Consider the following 17,977-nt stretch of genomic DNA (forward strand, 5'->3'; position numbering starts at 1 on the left):
GCATTCAAACAGCTATTTCGCCTTCACCTGACCTCTGTGAAAGGAAGTTCTTATTAACGTGCATTTTTGTTGTTTCACAGCTATACAGGAGAGTAAGGAACACGAAATCGATGAAGGCTTTGCTGATGTCATTGAAAAGGGTTGGCTCATCAAAGAAGGAGCCAATGACGACTCAAGAAGGAAAAGGCAAGCGGTCAATTTCTAAATTCTCTTCACGTTTTTATAAGAAATGAAGAAGAACAAGTCGTGAGACATGATCACCTCTTGACCAAACGACAAAATTTCTCAGGTTCATTACACTTAATGCTTACATGACTTCGACCTTAGAATTACTATAGGTGTATTACGATTGGTCTATACCCTCCCCTCCCCTCTTTTAAAGACCCTACCCCCCTTCTTTAGGCTTTCAAAAGAAATACCACCCCCCCCCCCCCCCCTCCAAGACAATCTCAATGACTTGTCAGACTGGGCAAAAAACTCCCCAGGGGTTACTACGTCGTCATGAGTTAACAGTTACAAGGGCGGTCAATTTGTGTATGAATGATTAATGACGTGCGGTTTATTTTTCTCTTGTGTTATTCAGGTGGTGTGTTCTGACCGGCAATTCGCTTGATTACTACAAATCCTACGTGAAGAACAGCCCCAAGTTTGGATCTATAGTGCTGACCAGTCTTTGCTCTGTTGTATCACCCGAAGAACGGGAAGCAGGTAGGATACTACCGGCTGGCATTCTCGTGCTTTACTTGAAAAGAGAGAAGATAAACTGACCCAGGATCAAAACAATTGCAAAGTTTTTTGTCCCTCTTCTTACTAATTCACGCGCATTTTATTCTCTTCTGATTTTTTTTCCTTTGATTTTCTATTGGCCTGTTCAATGACTTTCGTCACGTTTTCACTCGTTCGGGAGACTTTTTTTAAGGAGCTCAGTAAAGGTATTTTGAGATATTTTGGCCGCGTCCAGAATTTCCATTAAATTGAAGGAAACCTGAAAATAGTAGTTTGTTAAGATGGGAGAACACCATAGAGATGATAATATACCATAAAGGAACAAGGATGGTTACGGTTAAAAACGCCGAACTTGAAAAATTTAGACTAAACTTTTCAGTATGCGCAAACCGTGACGTAGCTCTGTTTAATGGGAACGTGATAGGCACGGTCAAAAAACAAACAAACAAAACGAACCAAAAACGCGAAATTGCCTTAACGGAAGACAAAACTAAGACAGGATTTTGTCGTTTTGTCATTAATGTGACGCTTTGTCACTTAACGGGAACCCGCTGAGGTGAGTCATTTATCGTTTTTTTAATTATCATTTTTGCTTCTAGGTGACTGGACGTTTATTGTAAACGGCAGAAAAAGATCCTACGTCCTCCACGCGAAGCTTCAAGAAGAGGCGACCCGTTGGGCTAATGCAATACAGGAGGTAAATTGAATGGGTTCTACTATACACAGTGAATCCTCGAGGGCGGATCACTGTTGTAGTCCCAACGTAGCAGTGTGAAAAATCCTTCGCTGTTTATTAAATTTGGGAAAAGCTCTTCCGTGAACAGAAAGAGTAATAAAAAGAAACATAGTACTTGGTGACTTTCATGAAAACATCTTTGAACCAAAACGGTAGTCATTTACTTTTCTTCATGCGATATCTTTTGGGATGTTTACACGTTTGTTCTGAGAGAAATTTTTGGTTTTAACTCATATCGCGCTACAATGACGCATTCTGTCACGGAAGCAGTGATCTCCTCATATTTTTAGTATCTCTTAATGCAACACTGTCTTGAATGCGGCGTTGAAAACTAGGAAGTCAAAAGACCTGTAATATCTACATCTATTATATGAAAGTGGTGTTATCATGAGAGATTCTTGTAGAAAATTTTGATCTCAAGAATTTTCTTCATGATTTTGAATTTTTGAGGTTGTGCTAAAGACAAATTACAAGTGCTCTCCCAAGAATTCAGTTAATGTATTCATCTCGGCTGCATTCTAGGCACATTTCATGTATGAGAGAAGTTCATACGATCAGCACCATTTTGACAAAAAATTCGGAAAAATCGCCGTGATATTGCCCCTTTAAGGCAAACAGTTGGTGAGGTTAAAGAAAGTTATCAAATAAGAGATATTATTCTGAGGAACCTCTAAATTCTCATGGGTAGATTGAATAAATTGTGTAAAGTAAAGTAACGAGATTGAACTTCTTTTGCAGGTGATAGATTCCAAACCACCAGTGGAGACTGCTTTTGAAAAGCTAGTAGGAGAGTTGAAGGTAAGCGTCTTTTTGATTTGGATGAACTTCGCTAATTAACTTCAACAGGCATACTTTTAACTAATGAAATTAACTGTATCTTAAGGAATTCATACACTCTTAACTCGAGACTTGTAATGGAAAAGATTTCTTCCTTTGTGGAAACAATTTGACGTTCTTACAAAGTTAAAGTTAAATGCATTTTGCAATGATTTTTTGTTTGATATACTTCAAGTTTGTATGTCCTTGAAAACTAATTATTTTCGATTTTTCCTTGATTAATCATCCGCCAATGATTTTATTTGTCATAGCCTTAAATATTTTGACCTTACTTCATTCTTTGGAACAGACTTCGACGACTGAGAGCGAGGCAGATCAAGTGTATCGTACCAACCCAGTTCTGAAGTACTCCAAGATACCACTCAAGGCTCCCCTGCTACCCCTCCCTTATGGACAATCACGGTCGTCACGTGAGTTCAACCTTGAGCGAATTTTCCCATCTGCCTTATTAAAGTGTGTTTCCAACGTTTGTTATAAAGCTTAAACCAGTTACCAATGATAAAAATAGTCGTGCATCGAACAGAATATATATGTAAAAAAATTAAAACTGGGAGCTTGGGCATTTAACTGGCGACAAGCCGGTAAAAAAACCATCACAGCAGACATTGGCAGATATGCTAAATCATGTAACAAGGTGGCAAGTGTGGGAAAGTCTCACGATCTTTTCAACTAGAATCTGATTGGATGAAAATGGAGGACCTTTGCTCCAATTGGTTAAACATCAAAAATTGTTTCGGACCAATCACGAGCTTGGCAAATTGGTGACTGGCTATAAACGTTTGTGAAAAAGAGCTCTAGCTATGAAGTATGTAACCCCAAAACTTTTATTTTTGATGTTTTTTTTGGTGGCCTGGTTTATTTTGTCTCCATATTTATTTGCTTCTTTCACTCTTGTTTTACCCCGTGCAGGTGCAAAGGGTAAAGGTTATGGCACGTTTCATGAAGAAGCTGTTCGAGTTTTCAGTTCTCTACTCGAACAAGAGGCTATTGCAGACCCTATCCCTGTCATTCAAGTAAGATATCTAGTACACTTGCGGTCTTGTATTTCTGTTTTTTTTTTTTTTCAAAGATTGAGTTGTTATAGTGATGAGGAGTTTTATCAGTGTGATAGCATTGATATCGATACAATATATTTGTGACTGAGTCACATTAAACGCCGTCTTTTTGATCAATGGTGGCTTGTTATCTACAGGGGATCCTGCAAACCTGCCAAGATTTGAAACCCCTAAGAGATGAGGTAGGCTTCCATCGTGGACTGTGGCTAATCCTATGAAGTTTTGCTGCTTTACATCCTTGGTTTACGTAAATATTGTCGTAACACTTTCATTTGTCCTAGGTCTTCTGTCAGCTGATCAAACAGACCACAAACCACCCCACTCCGGATTCCATTGGAAACTTGAGAAACATGCAGGTATATTATCTGTTTGAAAAGTTGTGGTCGTCTTTAAACTTTGTTCTCGTGTTTCTTTTATTATTATTATTCTCACTGACTGCTTTCTTCTGTTTTAGGTGTTGGTTTGTATGTGTTGTACATTCGTTCCAACGAGAAAGTATCTACGCTACTTAAGATTTCACTTGAAACGGTAAGCTAAAATGGTACATCAGATTTTAGAGTTGGTTCTAGTGTTAAGCACACCCGTGGGCAGTTATTTGACAGTGGATTGAACATAGTACAAGCAGTTAGTGCAGGCGGAGTCGGAAAAATATGCTGGAGCAGTTTTCTTTGGATTTTCAAACAAAGTTGTGTTTGGTCACGTGTACTCGTGCAGCGCGTCTTCCTAGTCAACAGTCGTTTGAACCAATCAGGAGCAGGTTACAAACCTGCTCCTGATTGGCTACCCGCGCGTTTTCTTTGCACTTTTTGGACTTGTTTCAGCTTGCTGATTTTTTTTTTTGACTATTTGAATTTGTTGTAACCTTGATCAGCTTGTTATTAATTTGGCTGACTCTGTGTAATTATTTCCGTTACTTCGCTTTCAGGAATAGGGAAAAACATCCCAACTCAGAAATGGCCAAATTTGCTGTGTTTGCCTTGGAATGTATCAAACGAACAAGACCCAGGTAAGTGATTATGTTTCTTATACCATACTGAAGCAAAATAAATAACACAGACTGACTTTGGAAAGAATTCATGATGTTGAGTGTGAGATTTGCTTTTTCACAGCGATCATCTGTTCTACTACGTCCAGTAAAATTTGATTTGATTAAATCAAGAATTATCGTAGTCAAGAATTAAATTGATGGTAGACAACTCATCTATTTTGAGGTTAATGACTATTGTAAAATTAGTTACATCTTGTAGAATGCAGAGTTGTTATGTATTATTTTTAATAATTAAGCCTGTTTTGTGAATTTCAGGGAGTTCCCACCTTCAAGAGAAGAGATTATCTCGCTTTTGGTAATAATCTGATCATTCTCTCTGTGCACACCTTACATGTTCAGATTCACAGTTAACTGATTTTGTTGGTATTTTCTGCTGCCACTGCTTTTTTATATCAATGGTGTAATTTTTTTTTATCGCACCAAGGTCAGTTGAGGCGTTAGTTAAAGCAAAGATTAACAGTGGATTTTAAAAATAGTGCTGAAAGAATTTCATGTTACATAATCCGTTAGACAAGAATGTTATAACATGGTGTACTGAAAAAAAGGAAAAAATACAAAGTTCGTCGAATATTTTCCATTTCGAAAACGTCGCGATCGTTACCAGTTTTATCCATCTTTGAGTCTTTTTGTGCCTGGCTTATGACATTTTCAACTCTCTATTCACTGTAATTTTGCAGATTTTTGTAGTTTTTATAATCAATCACTTAATATTTCATTTCTTTGAATACCTCTCTCACCTAGCTGTCTTGTTTACACAGGGCCGTCGAGAGCTGTCCGCTGTTGTGCACTGTTATGGAGGAGGGTCCTGCAAGATCACCATTAACTCCGCTACCACGGCTGGAGAGGTACGTTACTTACGGAAGGAATGGTCTGGCATTTTATGCAAAAGTGTAATGCATACAGGACGTGTTTCCTCCTCAATGGCTCGATTTACATTTTTGAGGGTCCAAAGTCAGAGACAATGTTTATTACAGAAGTAGTCCAACGTTATCTGGCAAACTGTACAAAACGAGAGGATATGTGTCCCTGCCTGCATTCGTCCTAGTTTTCAAGGGTGGATAGGGATTGTAGTTTGAAGTCGGCGTCGGCAAAGTGGTCCAGGAATGCTAGACCATCGCAGGGTTAACCCCAACCCATTTGCCAGAAGCCATTCATATTCTTAGGTGGAGTGAAATTCTGTGAGACGTACGTGTCTTGCCCAAGAACACAACAACATGACCTCGGCCAGGGTTTGAACCCATACCACTCGATCTGGAGACAAGCGGGCTAACCTTTAAGCCACCGCACCTTCCAATAGGCCATCTCCGAATTTCCTTTAGCCTCTTACTCAAAGCGAGTCTTTGTGCCCGTCCTTTCATACGAAAATGAGATTTCATGCGCGTGCAAATTAAACCCTTTTTCACTTGAATGGTTGTGCACCAGGCCTCGTTTTGATGGAGCGGCTTAAGGCAACTCGGAAATGGGCAATTCTACTCTACTATACCCTGAAAATGTGTTTAGAAATTTAGTTAGTTGCTTAAAAATGTCGTACAGCAAGTTTAATATATTTCGTTTTTGGTTTCTGGTCGCGTGTTAGGCGGGTACAATATTTGCTTCCTTGCTGTCTTGTCTTATTTTCACAGGTTGTCGAGAAGCTGTGCAAGGGCTTGAACATTCCTCAGAAGTGCAACATTTTCACTCTGTTTGAGCAGTGTGGTGCGATAGAGAAAAACATTGAAGACAGAACTGTGCTTGCAGACGTCTTGTCCAAGTTTGAGAAGTAAGCACAGCTGAGTAATGTTACTAATGCACGTGTTTGAATAATAATTATATAAAAAAAAAATGAATAAAATTGAGCGAAATCACTGAACCTTTTGACAACATCTCGATATCATTTTCTCAAACTCATTAACAATTCATCAAGTTTAAACAAAGGCAATCACGACCGTGATAGTGTTTGGATATCTGATCTTAATTGGCATAGATTTTCACGGTTTAAGTTCTCCGTTTTCTTCTCAGTTTTAGTTTCGATTGAGAAGATATACTAAACACTCGAGACAGTGTTTGACCACATTTCCAAACACCTAGAAGCTCGTCAAAAATACTCCGCTACGCGTCGTCATCTCTTCTCAGTGTTTGGAAATGTGGTTAAACGCGGTCTTTCTTGTTCGATATATTACTTGCAAGTGAAGAAATAATACATAGTATACCAAAAAGAGTGACAAATAGTCTGTTTAGCCCCTACTTCCCTCGATGTTTGTTACTGTGTGGTTTTAATATCTTAGAGTCTGAGAAGATAGAGTTTTCAGCCCAACAAGACGTTGCTTTTTTCATTTTAGGTACAAGGCGCTAGGTCTAACAGAAGCTGGTCATGCGTGGAAGCTTTTCTTCAAGATCTTTTGCTTCCTTCAACCAGAGCTAGTGGAAGTAGACTCAGTCGAGTATGGATTTCTTTATGAACAGGTCAGTTAAGAGAGAGATCAACATATTATTTCTCTTAACAAAATCAATATGTTATGAGGCGACTAAGAAGAGAAAATACATAGTCATAATAGAGGAGATGTATTTTACACGCAGCTCAAATACCATGTTGGTACATAGATAGTGTAGCCTGCCTGGTCATAAAGTGTTATCTTTCATAGCCTCAAGATTTAAGATCCTCGTTGCCATTTCCATCAAACTAACTGGGTACACAAAGGATGCCTCGAATTGTTTTCTTATCAATATTTTTTTACATTCTTTCAGGCTTGTGATTCAATTATTCTTGGTAAATATCCCGCGCCTGACACTACGCTCTACCTCTTGGCTGCTTTACGACTTCAGTTTAATGAGGGAGACTACAAACCAGGCGCTTGGGTGTAAGTATGACTAAAAAATGTAAACAACAGGTCGTGAAAGACAAAGAAACAATGTAACAGTAATAGGCCATTATACAGCGCTGTGAATTCTAACCGAGACCCTGTATAAAAACGAGGTTTGGGTTGACCTTGTCATGATAGAGATTAGAAAGTAGTTAGCAGGATAACAGAATTACTTACATTTGAAAAATAACTGGGTTTGTGTCATAACAAAGTCAACTCTAGCCTTGCTTGTGTTCAAAAGGCGTGATCACCAAGAAAGGAACTGTAAAATGAGCTATTGCTTTGAAAGACTTTGGACAAGATTTGGTGCTGAAATATTTTGTTTTCTTGCTTATATTCTAACCAATTTGTTTTTTTGTTTGTTTGTCTGTAGTATTAAGTCTCAGTTTGTGTTTTCTGTTTGTGTCTCAGTTTCTGTGCTGCTCACAGTATTCGTTTAGCTGTTTGTTTGTTTATAGTCTCCGGTTTGTGCCTTTTGTGGCATTTGATTTGCTTTTCATTTTCTTGTTTGTCTGCTTGTGGTATTTAATTTTTTTTTCTCTGCAGATCTAATCTGGACTCAGTTTATCCACCTGGAAAGCTCAAACAAAAGGTGAAGCCTGAAAACAACGCAGTAACCAGAGAACGACACTTCAGCATCAAGGTACTGACCAACATCTAACGTCTCATTACAGTGTTCATACATAAACAAGCAGACACGTATTGAGAATAAAGACGATCATCAACTGGCTAATAGTGTCTTGATGTACTACCAAATTCTCACAACAAACGCTTATTGAATATTTAGAAATGATCGTAGAGAATTGATAGTCTAGTCAGTGATTGTACGGTTGCTTTGCTGTGAAATTCCTGCGATGGCAGAGCTGTCACGACCGCTGTTAGTTAACTGTTGCCACTAAAGCAAAACCAAAATGTTAAAAATTTGCTCTTTTACTAAAATGGTTGTCCACTTAGTGTACAAAAGCGATCGATAAAATAATTTCACTTTGTTTGTGAGAAGCAGGATTGATTCCAAAAACGTCCATGAAGAAATTAAGCCTCACTTTCAAGTTTGAACAGTCTTGAGGTATTTGGTAGCCTTCTATGCAGACGCTATTTGGGATTGTCACGCAATCTCCCCCTCCCCAAAGTCCTTCGTCACGCAATCTTCCCGAGCCTATAGAGCGTCTGCGCAGGAGGCTAGGTCTTTGGTCGAAAATGAACAAATCGTTCTTCACTTTCATCTGTCTTTATTGTTTCTTCAAAAGGGCACAATAAAGAAGGCTGTGTCGCCCTTTAGATCAGGTAAGCTGCGTGTTGTGAGTTGAAACCGCTTCAATGAACTTTTTAAATAGATGCAAATTTTTCTTGCGACTGAGACCGCTGTTTTCATTAGAAATGTCGTCAGGAGGCAGCAACGAGGATGCTGTTGTGTTAGGAACCTTTAGATCGGACGATTGAACGCGAGTTCGATTTTTCAATTTCAAACCAGTGACGTTTCCAGAGCCCTCGCTCCTCATGTTGGTTTTAGGTAGTGATGGTAGCTTATCGGATGAGACGGGTATGTGACGTGAAAATGTGAAGCCTGCAAACTAGAATTGAAAAGTCGTTCTCGTACTCGACCTCGTACACGTACTCAAATCTAAAGGCCTCCGTTATTAAATTCGCGCTACAAAACAGAAAATCCTTGTGCACTTCAACGAACACTTGCTAAAAGGGATCACGCTTGCTCACTCCACGAAGTTAGTGTTTGATTCGCGTGTCACTCGATAATTTCCTAACCTATCAAATCCGATATGGGTTTTTGAAACAGATTTCCGTGTTAACCATCTCTCTTCTCTCCTGTCTCTATGAGTGGTTTTGAATGTGTCGTTTTAGGGTAATATATGTCGGTCATTTTAGTGACCTTTCGTTTGGGTTATATCATGTTCTCCTGCAGCTGGTGGGACAGAAAATGGCGAGGACGATAGCAAGAAAGCCACTGAAGAAGAATTGTCTTTTATAAAGAGTTCTATATGTGAACAGTGGAAGAAGCTTGGGGTACGTATAAAACGAAATTGCATGAGGGTGAGACCCTAGTGCGTCTATTTATTATTGTTGTTTTGTGGTTAGGGCGCAGGATTTGTAATCCGAAGGTCCCGGGTTCAAATCTTCCTCCCCGTCACTAGATGGATTTGTGTTTTGTAATTACTATTTATTATGTTCTAGGACAATTCAAATAACAGATACAGGACACAGTACTTTCGTGTGCCATTTTGTTTTTGTTTGTTTGTTTGTTTGTTTTTTTGCAGTATTTTTTCCTTATGAAATTGCCAGATTCAATTTGATAATCATTAAAAAGGCATAAAACAGTAAAAGAACTTTTGATGCAAATTTGTTTTTCTTCTAATTTTCAGGGCATGGATCAAGAAGAAGCTCAGAAACAGTACATGGAAATACTGAGAAGCTGGCCAGGGTATGGCTCCACTTTGTTTGACGTGGAGGTACGTAACGCAATACTTTCTGCTCAAATGTCCACAGAAATTACACGCCTGTTAATCTCTCTTTACACTGTGTCTGTGGGTGGTCTGCAGGGGGGGAGGAGGGGGGAAGGGGACTTGTCAGTCCGATTGATTTAGTCATGTTTTTGAGCAAGACATTTTTCTCTGAGATATCACAACATTGAATAATTGCGTTACAGATTGCTTGGCCGTACCGTAATCTGTATTAGATAAGCGTCACGTCGAGTCACGTTTAGGTAGAGTAGAATTGATGTGGATGATTTCTACTGATGGGTTATTTCCATTGATGGCTGGTTATTATGAACGGACAGACGTGAAGTTTACCTCTTAACACACTGACAAGTAAACAGCATAAAGAAATGTACCAGTCACGTGCATGTGTAGAATTAAACAGTCGAGCAATCAGCATGCGTGAACTTTTTTCGGCAGGCACAAAACTGATTCCACATTTCAGCGCACACAACCCAGCCAAGCATTTTCGGGATCTTATTTTCCTAGTTGGCTTTGACATCGAGTATTGTTTCCCCTCCTGGATGCTAGTCTGTGGTAGTCGACCTTCCTCCTTCCCCCTGCCCCTCAACCCTCCCCCCCCCCCCCCCCCTTCTCAGCCCTCCATTCTCCAGCATTTCGCAGTGCTGCTCTATCATTACAACCGACTTATGTATATACACTAACGTGAACCACAGCTTGGCTGAAGTTGAAGTTGGTGTTTTCTGTTTTAGACAAAAGATCCTGGCTTTCCTCCTGAGCTCTGGCTGGGTGTGAGTTTTAAGGGCGTAGCTTTGTACAAGCGAGGAGATGTCAGACCACAGTGTCAGTTCAGTTATGAAAAGTGAGTTGTTGCACGATTATACAAAAGTCATTTTGTGATATCCGAAACTATATCTTCCAGACTTCAAGACCCTAACGTTAATAGCTTAGTATGGAAGAGTAATGTTTAGAGAGTCAAAATTAAGCATTAAAATGCGCGGAAGGTCAGTGAATAAAATCTTCGATGTTGTTGTTGTTCCGTGGGAGCAAAACTAGAATGAAAGTGAACGTTTTTGTAAAAGCAGACATGTGTTTGTTCCATTCGGTTTCATTGTATTTTTACGTAGTTTTGCAATGGACGGCTAGGGAATGTACGACAATGTACAACGTGTGTATATTCAAGTGCCATGGCAACGCTTAATTTTCGATCTCTCCATTGGCATTACCCATACTTTGAGTAATCGAGACCTCATGATATAGATCTTAGAGATCATGTAACAATCACCTTTAGTTATTTGCTGCGTTATAACTTCTACTTACAGTATTCTATCATTTGGAGCTCCGGCTGCCAATAAATACAAAGTCATCGTTGATGGAAGAGACCCAATGCTCTTTGAAACATCACAGGTATGCTCATTTCTTATTTTAGTGACTGCCTCTTTTTTCTTCCTTTTTAGTTGGTAGCAATATTCACTTGGCAGGCGTTATTTGAACTCACACGATTTGCGGAACCAATACGAAGTCAATCGCCAGTTGACAAACGCCATGTTTCCCGCGGTTTACATCGGTTGCAAGTTGCTGCTTTGAATTCTGATTGGTTTATGTCGTAAGACGTAGTCGCATCTGATCAATTAAAACGAAGCGAGTATAACACAATCAACCAACCAATAGGAAGTCGAAGCCAAGCCGTGCAACCGATGTCAAGCGCGGGAAAACCTGCCTTAGCCAAAGGACGAATGGTTTCTGATTGATCCTGATTGGCTAGGAAAGAAGCGTATCTGTTCTGATTGGCTACAGCAAATCGCTCCAGTCAGGTATAATTTCACACAAACGCAAAGGCAAACCAGAAACACGTCATGACAAGTTTCAAGAATTTCTTAAACCGTCTTGTGATGTGAGCTTTCAAACCGTTCTTATACGTGTTCTTTTGTTACCCACAGGTTATCGAGATTGCCAAACTGATGAAAGCCTACATCAATCAAATTGTGAAACTGCGAAGATCAAGCTACCTAAGCCAAGTATCAGAAGCATCAGACTCTTAGCCAGTCGATAAACTGAAACATGAGTTACACTTCTCTCTCTGTTTATTAATTGAATAGTTAGCTTTAGTTGATATTTTCGTATTTCTGATTCTGGGGAACAAGCACTGTGTTCGGTAAACATTTGTTCAAGCGCTCGTGGTGTTTGCAATTCTCATTATTATCTTATCAAGAAAGAGCACTAAAAAGAACTCCCGATGCCGTCTTCAGCTGGTACCTGCTTCCCCTTGTCTGTACCGCAGCTGTAAATGCAATTAAGGGGACTGCGGTTAGAATTAACGTAAATGGAAGGGAGGTACATCGGAGGCAATAAGATATAGATTCTAAAAAAAAAGCAGGGAAATTTCTTGAATACTTTATCTTCCCGCAGTGATTAAAATCTTTCTCTCTCCATTAACGATAGCATTTCAAGCGGTCAGCTGATGAGAATAAAGAAGATCCGTCATAACTGAGGAATTTACTTTGATAAACCAGCAAATTCTCGACACTAGAATTAAAAGAAATCTATGGCAGTGAGTAGGGAGAATCTACACTTCGATCTTAGAAGAAGTGAACGCTTTCAGGCCGTCATACTCTCTTCATTTTTAGTGGAAAAGAAAAATTAACTGTAAGACTGGTTTATCCATAAATTTATTACTTGTAGTAATTACCCCGGGTTCCTAAATTTGTTATTCGGAATTAATTAAATAAATAAATCAAATAAGGGTTTCAAAAATTTACGTAAAGCGCGCGTGTTGTGAGACAATCAAAGACGTTTGTAGTCAATTCAATATTTTTATACTGACAATAGCAATTCAAACGACCATTTTGGTTGGTAATTTTTCTAGGAAACTGTCTATTAACGTATTTTTCGTGGAAATATATAAATAAAATATTTGTTGGAGGGGGAGAATGTTCCCATAGTTGAAAGGAATGCATAGATTCTAACTATCGAGGGGAACGCCGGATATTTTAAGGTAGTAGTCTGACTAATGATTGTTAACTGAATTCTTCATTGATAGATAATTACAAAGAATTGTCACAATCTTGCTATCACCAATTAAGAAAGCGCTGCTAGTTAGGAAACAAAGTCTGTGAAAAAGTTGAGTTGTGAGCGCGATGTTTTACAGACTATTGTATTTCAAAACTGCTAAGTATTGCGAATAATATATATCGGTTTGGGTTTTCTTAAACGAGAAATGAAGCGGCAGAATTTTTCACCTCTGATATCAAATGAGAATTTGTTGACCTGTACTTAATATAAGCGAGGTTTTCTGTTGGCTGTCGAGCGCTAAACACTTAAAAACTAACCGGTCCTTTCCCCGCGCTTGACGCGGGTCACCCAATCACGTGTTTTTGGGCTGATCGAGTTCTGATTGGCTCGTTGCGTTATTTACGTTTGTTGTGATTGGCTAGGTGTAGCTATGTTGGATTTGGTGTATCGACAGCCTTTAGAAAACCTCTAACAGAAGTATGATAGTTTTTTTAGTTTTATCACCTATTCTCCAGAATGTGAAGTCCCAGATAGTGAGATCAATAAAGATCATTTTACAGACATCTACTACAGTGAAAAGGAATCTCTATTTTCTCACTATTTTTATACTAGTAAATTATCTTTAGGAATCTTTGAATCCCTTGTGAGAAAAGAAACAACGATTGCACGGGCTCTTGTGAAGTTTTAATTGACCATTAAGATCGTTTGTTTTCCAATCTGCTATGTACGCCAATTAGAACCGACAGTCGCACGTGCGATAGATGTATGGGCACCTGATAGTCACGTGCTGGTATAACGCGGTTTTCATCGGCCAAGGAGCAGGGAAACCAAAATAGAAACGATAGAGCTCGTTTTGCCCCTAATGGTTAAATTTAACAGCTTTTAAATTGCCAATCTGTGGAACACAACAGCTAATCTTAAGAAGCTAGATAGCTGTCAATTTTAGATATGTAATTTTGTATGAATATTCTGTATCTTTTGTATTTAACAATGGTTTGTGAACAGTTTTATTAATGGAATTAAATGACAAAGAAATAGAGCAAAAGCCTTTGATTTGTCATTGAGTTCTTTCAGTCACCCCTGAACTATCAGCTGAACTATTCTGTGGTAGAGCTAAACATTCGTTAGACAGTATAGGCCCTCTCCCCTCCTTTGAGCGCAGTAAAATATTGAGGCCTAGGAACTAGGCAAAACCAGGCCATGTATGTTTCTGTTGAGAATCACAGGCCAAGCTTGTTTGTATGTTTTGGATTGTTTAAAAAAAATAGCATGTTCATCATAACATGTTATCTGTGAGTGAATACATTTTTAACCAATTATTTAAAAACTAGATTGAAATTTTCCATTTTTATGTTCCAACCCACTTAAACTTCTGTTTTTACCCCCTCCTCCTCACCTCTTCTACCCTTCCCATCCTCGCATGATGACAAGTATAGTATATATGTAAAGTATATTCTCCCACCTTTTTGTCAAAATACATTATTTTTGCATTATTACTGCATGATATTTAACTCACTATCATTAGCCTTGCCCCTTCTCTCCCCCCTCTCTCTGTCACATCCATAAAGATGGTGCTATACAGCAAAACCAACTCCCAGCCTAGAACCTTACAAAGAAATCCAACTACATGGAAAATCAGGGCTCCAACACTCTACCTGTGGAGTGAAAGGTTTGTTTTAATGGTCTTAAATCATGTTTCTATTTGTGCTGGTTGTCATTGGTACTAATTATTATTAGTATCACCCAACTAGCGAACCAATGCAAATCCTGCATTTTCATTGGCTATGCTACTAGAGGACTATTAGTAATAGTCCTTGGGTAGCGAAATTGGCGCAATCAAGCATGACGCTTTCTTTCATTTTATTCCCAAATTCCCAAATAAATATTTCTTCAACTTGCATTACTAACTTTATTATTGCCTTTTCTGTCTGACTAGTTGGGTGATACTGAAACAAAGACCCTTCACCCTCAAGTGCCTTCACCTCATGTGCTATTGACCTGTAGCCTGCAAGGGCTACAGGTCTAGTTGTTAATAGATTATATTAGATTGTGATAATCTGTGCAGGTTCAGTTACAGCTCCTGTACCACTGTGTAACTAACTTTACACTGATAAGGAAGACCAGAGAAAAAACATTGAGCAACAGTCTGAGCAAGCCATTGCCTGATTTCAAGCCGAAAAGGACTAGGTATGAGTCTGTAAATTATGGGATAAGCAACTATTGATCCACATAGTCAGAAAGAGCACACCAAGATTCACGAAATCCCCAAGTTTAGTGTTGATCAGGCTAGTTTTGACTGAGATACAGCCATTTAAGAATACCAAAATTGCACAAATATTTGGTCATCTGGACACAGCGTCCGGATGGCCATACATTTTTTTGTAAATTTTGATGCTTTCAAATGGTCGTATCTTGCTTACTATGGGTCTATTTGCACAAAACTTGAGAATTGTGTAAAGCTTGGTGCGCACTTTACATGACTATGTGGATCAATAGCTACTAATCCCATAATTTGTAGACTCCTACCTAGTCCTTTTCGGCTTGAAATCAGGCAATGAATGCTGCACAATGCATCAAGTTCCTTTCCGTTTTTGCCCCAGTGTTCAAAGGGTGCAGGGGTGGATCCAGGATTGTTCGAGGAGGGGGGGGGGGGGGGTTGGTTGCAGAATCAATGGGACATGTTCGCAAAATGTTGCAATTTGAGAATTGGAACCGAACTGAAAACCGTTACACAAGAAATACTATCAATGCCACAAAGTTGCAATTACAGTAAGGTACCTGTCCAGAGAGGTTGCCTTTGTTTCTGCCTTAATATTCACAACCTTTTTCATTTTTTTTTATGCTTTTGCTTCTCCAAAAAGGGTTGGTGGGGGCAGGGTGGCAAGCCACCCAATCCATCCCCCCCCCCCCCCCTTCCCATTTGGGGTGGATTTGCTATCCTCTGGCTAAATCACTAGCCAGTGGATAGCATAGTTTGTTCTATTTAGCTTGTTCAGTTTTCTTACTATTCTGAGTAGTTTTTTGGCCTAATTAAGCTAATTGTTTTTATGCTGTTTATTCTTATCTTGTAAACCTGGCAAAATAACGTGGTTGGTTGCTGTTGATCCACTGGATAGCAATTTGTTCAGTAGACTGAACATTATCACGCTTTGAACAGCTGAGCTCAGACTAATAGCAAATTGTTATTGCACATAAAATACCGGTAGATAAGTTCTATCGTGTATTGATGTCTTTCCTATTCCCATTTTCCTGTTTGTGATTCCCAGTTCTGGAGTCCTAAACTCCATTTTCTGAGTACAATACAAAAATCCCACTTTTCATTTACTCCTTCAGGGTCCTTCATCAAGGGTTTCTATTGATCACTCATACGAGTAAAATGAATGTACATCAGAAAATTAAATGCTGCTGTAAGTCAGTAGTTAAGAAAAATAGCTTATCCTTTATTTGCGGTAATTGCAACAAATTCTACTTTTAAGAGGATATCATGTCTCCTAGTGAAATAACCATATCTTACAAATACCTTCCACACATCACCATTGAAAATAATAATTATGTCATGGATTTTACACTGCTTTTTGTAAATGACACACAGTTTCTGTAAGGTTATCACAAACCCATTTGCCTTAGTTTACGAGTAAAATTTTCACAACAATCAAAGGACTCTTCTTATGGGCAAACCTGCAAAGACATCACAAGTAGTGAAAGAATCCGTCTTAGTAATTTAATACTTAAAAGTACTGGGGTAACTTTAAAAACAAAAATAGAGGCATTGCCATTTCAGCAAAACTTCTCTCACAAAGTTCTCATTTGAGGGTTTTTTTAAGCCCCTGAGAACAGCAGAGTTATCACCTATAATGTTACAAATGGGCTAAACTCACACTTCAATGACCACAAATGATTGAAGGTGATTCTTCAGAAATAAAAAAGTTGTCAAACTATTCTTTTTAATTTTCCCAGAATGTTCCCTACCAAGCACTGCAAGTTTTGAAAAATACAATAAGATAGTTCACCATGCTCACAAGAGATATGATGAGCCAATGTTACCCAGTTTATGCAGAAGCTGGATACAAAGTTTTTTAAAAAGTTCTTGAAAAGAAAATTGATAGGTAGAAAGACTCCAGCACTTGCAACAATATAATCTGTATATAATGTGTAGTTCCTAAATATATCCATACCTCCCCCACGGAAGGAAATTTTTGTAAGTCCCCCCCCCCCCCCCACCCCTCTGGAAATTCCGATTGAGCTTCATACATTTCTTGAAATTTTTTGGTCTTACAGAACCTCCCACCCCCAAGGAAATTCCAATCCCTTCTGTTGGGGGAGTATGGATATTTTCTGGAACTGAACAATTTATGGAAAAGACACACAATTTTAAAAGACATTGACTCAAAATGGTCCACGAGTCATTGTTTTCAGGGTCATAATTTGGATCTTGTGCACACTTTTAGCTATATCTTTTTTCCACTCAAAGAATTTAGTTTTCAATTTTCCGACTAGAAGAGAATAATTTGTACACCAAAATTATGTAATAAATAATAATGGTCACCCTGCTCATTTAAGGGAAAACTAGCATTTATTTCGCTGTGAAACTTAGGAAATCTCTTGATGTCGTGTATATGCATAAGCTCATGCACGTGTGTTAATGGCACAGAAATCCTGCCCAGTAGGTATGCACAATGCAATTCTGAAGACGCAAAATGCAATTCTGGAGAATCAGCTCAACAAGATTGCAACATTTCAAGGTTGACATTACCGCAAGCACCTTTAGCTGTCTAAATGGCATTTTCACTATTAAATAGTATACTGTAATTTTTTTCTTCGCATATTACTGCTACTGTCTTTCTTAACTAAAACTGTACAAAGCAATAGCCTTTAAATTTCTTCCTAATTTTGTGCAAGTTCTCTCCTCGTGAAAAGATGTTCAAACCGAAAAACTAGTCAACTCATAGTGATAGATGTAGAAATATAGTCTCTTACAGGAAAACAAAGCTCTTCGGCCATTCCAGATAAGAAACGTTTTACATACGTCACAGCCAAGTTATTTCATTCATTGTTCACCTCCAAGCACGATTCAACATCATTTCTTTTGTGCGGTTCGTCCACCTCTTTCACGATTAACCTTTTTTCTTTTCTTTCTAACCAAGCTCTTGACCAGATCGTAAGACAAACAAATTTAACGTCTCCTTTTTCCAGTCGTAAGTTGTCTGATCCATGAATACAATCAGAATGAATCGCACCCTCCTCTACAGGAACGATTTCCAGCGCAACACGAT

General features: G+C 38.7%; 1 protein-coding gene across 1 annotated transcript in view; it reads left to right on the top strand.

The window, feature by feature from the left end:
- The window catches only part of LOC110054137 (unconventional myosin-X-like), a 40,416-nt gene extending 26,667 nt beyond the window's left edge, over nucleotides 1-13,749 (top strand). Inside the window, exons 38-59 of the mRNA XM_089284320.1 lie at nucleotides 81-186; nucleotides 584-708; nucleotides 1,326-1,423; nucleotides 2,201-2,260; nucleotides 2,589-2,709; nucleotides 3,209-3,312; nucleotides 3,492-3,536; nucleotides 3,636-3,710; nucleotides 3,809-3,882; nucleotides 4,280-4,360; nucleotides 4,658-4,697; nucleotides 5,161-5,247; nucleotides 6,025-6,161; nucleotides 6,721-6,844; nucleotides 7,127-7,239; nucleotides 7,789-7,885; nucleotides 8,490-8,526; nucleotides 9,161-9,261; nucleotides 9,618-9,704; nucleotides 10,445-10,554; nucleotides 11,015-11,099; nucleotides 11,633-13,749. Of these exons, the coding sequence (XP_089140446.1) occupies nucleotides 81-186; nucleotides 584-708; nucleotides 1,326-1,423; nucleotides 2,201-2,260; nucleotides 2,589-2,709; nucleotides 3,209-3,312; nucleotides 3,492-3,536; nucleotides 3,636-3,710; nucleotides 3,809-3,882; nucleotides 4,280-4,360; nucleotides 4,658-4,697; nucleotides 5,161-5,247; nucleotides 6,025-6,161; nucleotides 6,721-6,844; nucleotides 7,127-7,239; nucleotides 7,789-7,885; nucleotides 8,490-8,526; nucleotides 9,161-9,261; nucleotides 9,618-9,704; nucleotides 10,445-10,554; nucleotides 11,015-11,099; nucleotides 11,633-11,734 (2,009 nt within the window). The 3' untranslated portion in view covers nucleotides 11,735-13,749. The remainder of the gene's footprint in view (nucleotides 1-80; nucleotides 187-583; nucleotides 709-1,325; nucleotides 1,424-2,200; nucleotides 2,261-2,588; nucleotides 2,710-3,208; nucleotides 3,313-3,491; nucleotides 3,537-3,635; nucleotides 3,711-3,808; nucleotides 3,883-4,279; nucleotides 4,361-4,657; nucleotides 4,698-5,160; nucleotides 5,248-6,024; nucleotides 6,162-6,720; nucleotides 6,845-7,126; nucleotides 7,240-7,788; nucleotides 7,886-8,489; nucleotides 8,527-9,160; nucleotides 9,262-9,617; nucleotides 9,705-10,444; nucleotides 10,555-11,014; nucleotides 11,100-11,632) is intronic.
- Nucleotides 13,750-17,977: the final 4,228 nt, after the last annotated feature.

The sequence above is a fragment of the Orbicella faveolata genome, unplaced genomic scaffold (genome assembly GCF_042242905.1).
Source record: "Orbicella faveolata isolate gen_17 unplaced genomic scaffold, um_ofav_v1 contig_13, whole genome shotgun sequence".
Classification (NCBI taxonomy): Eukaryota; Metazoa; Cnidaria; class Anthozoa; order Scleractinia; family Merulinidae; genus Orbicella; species Orbicella faveolata.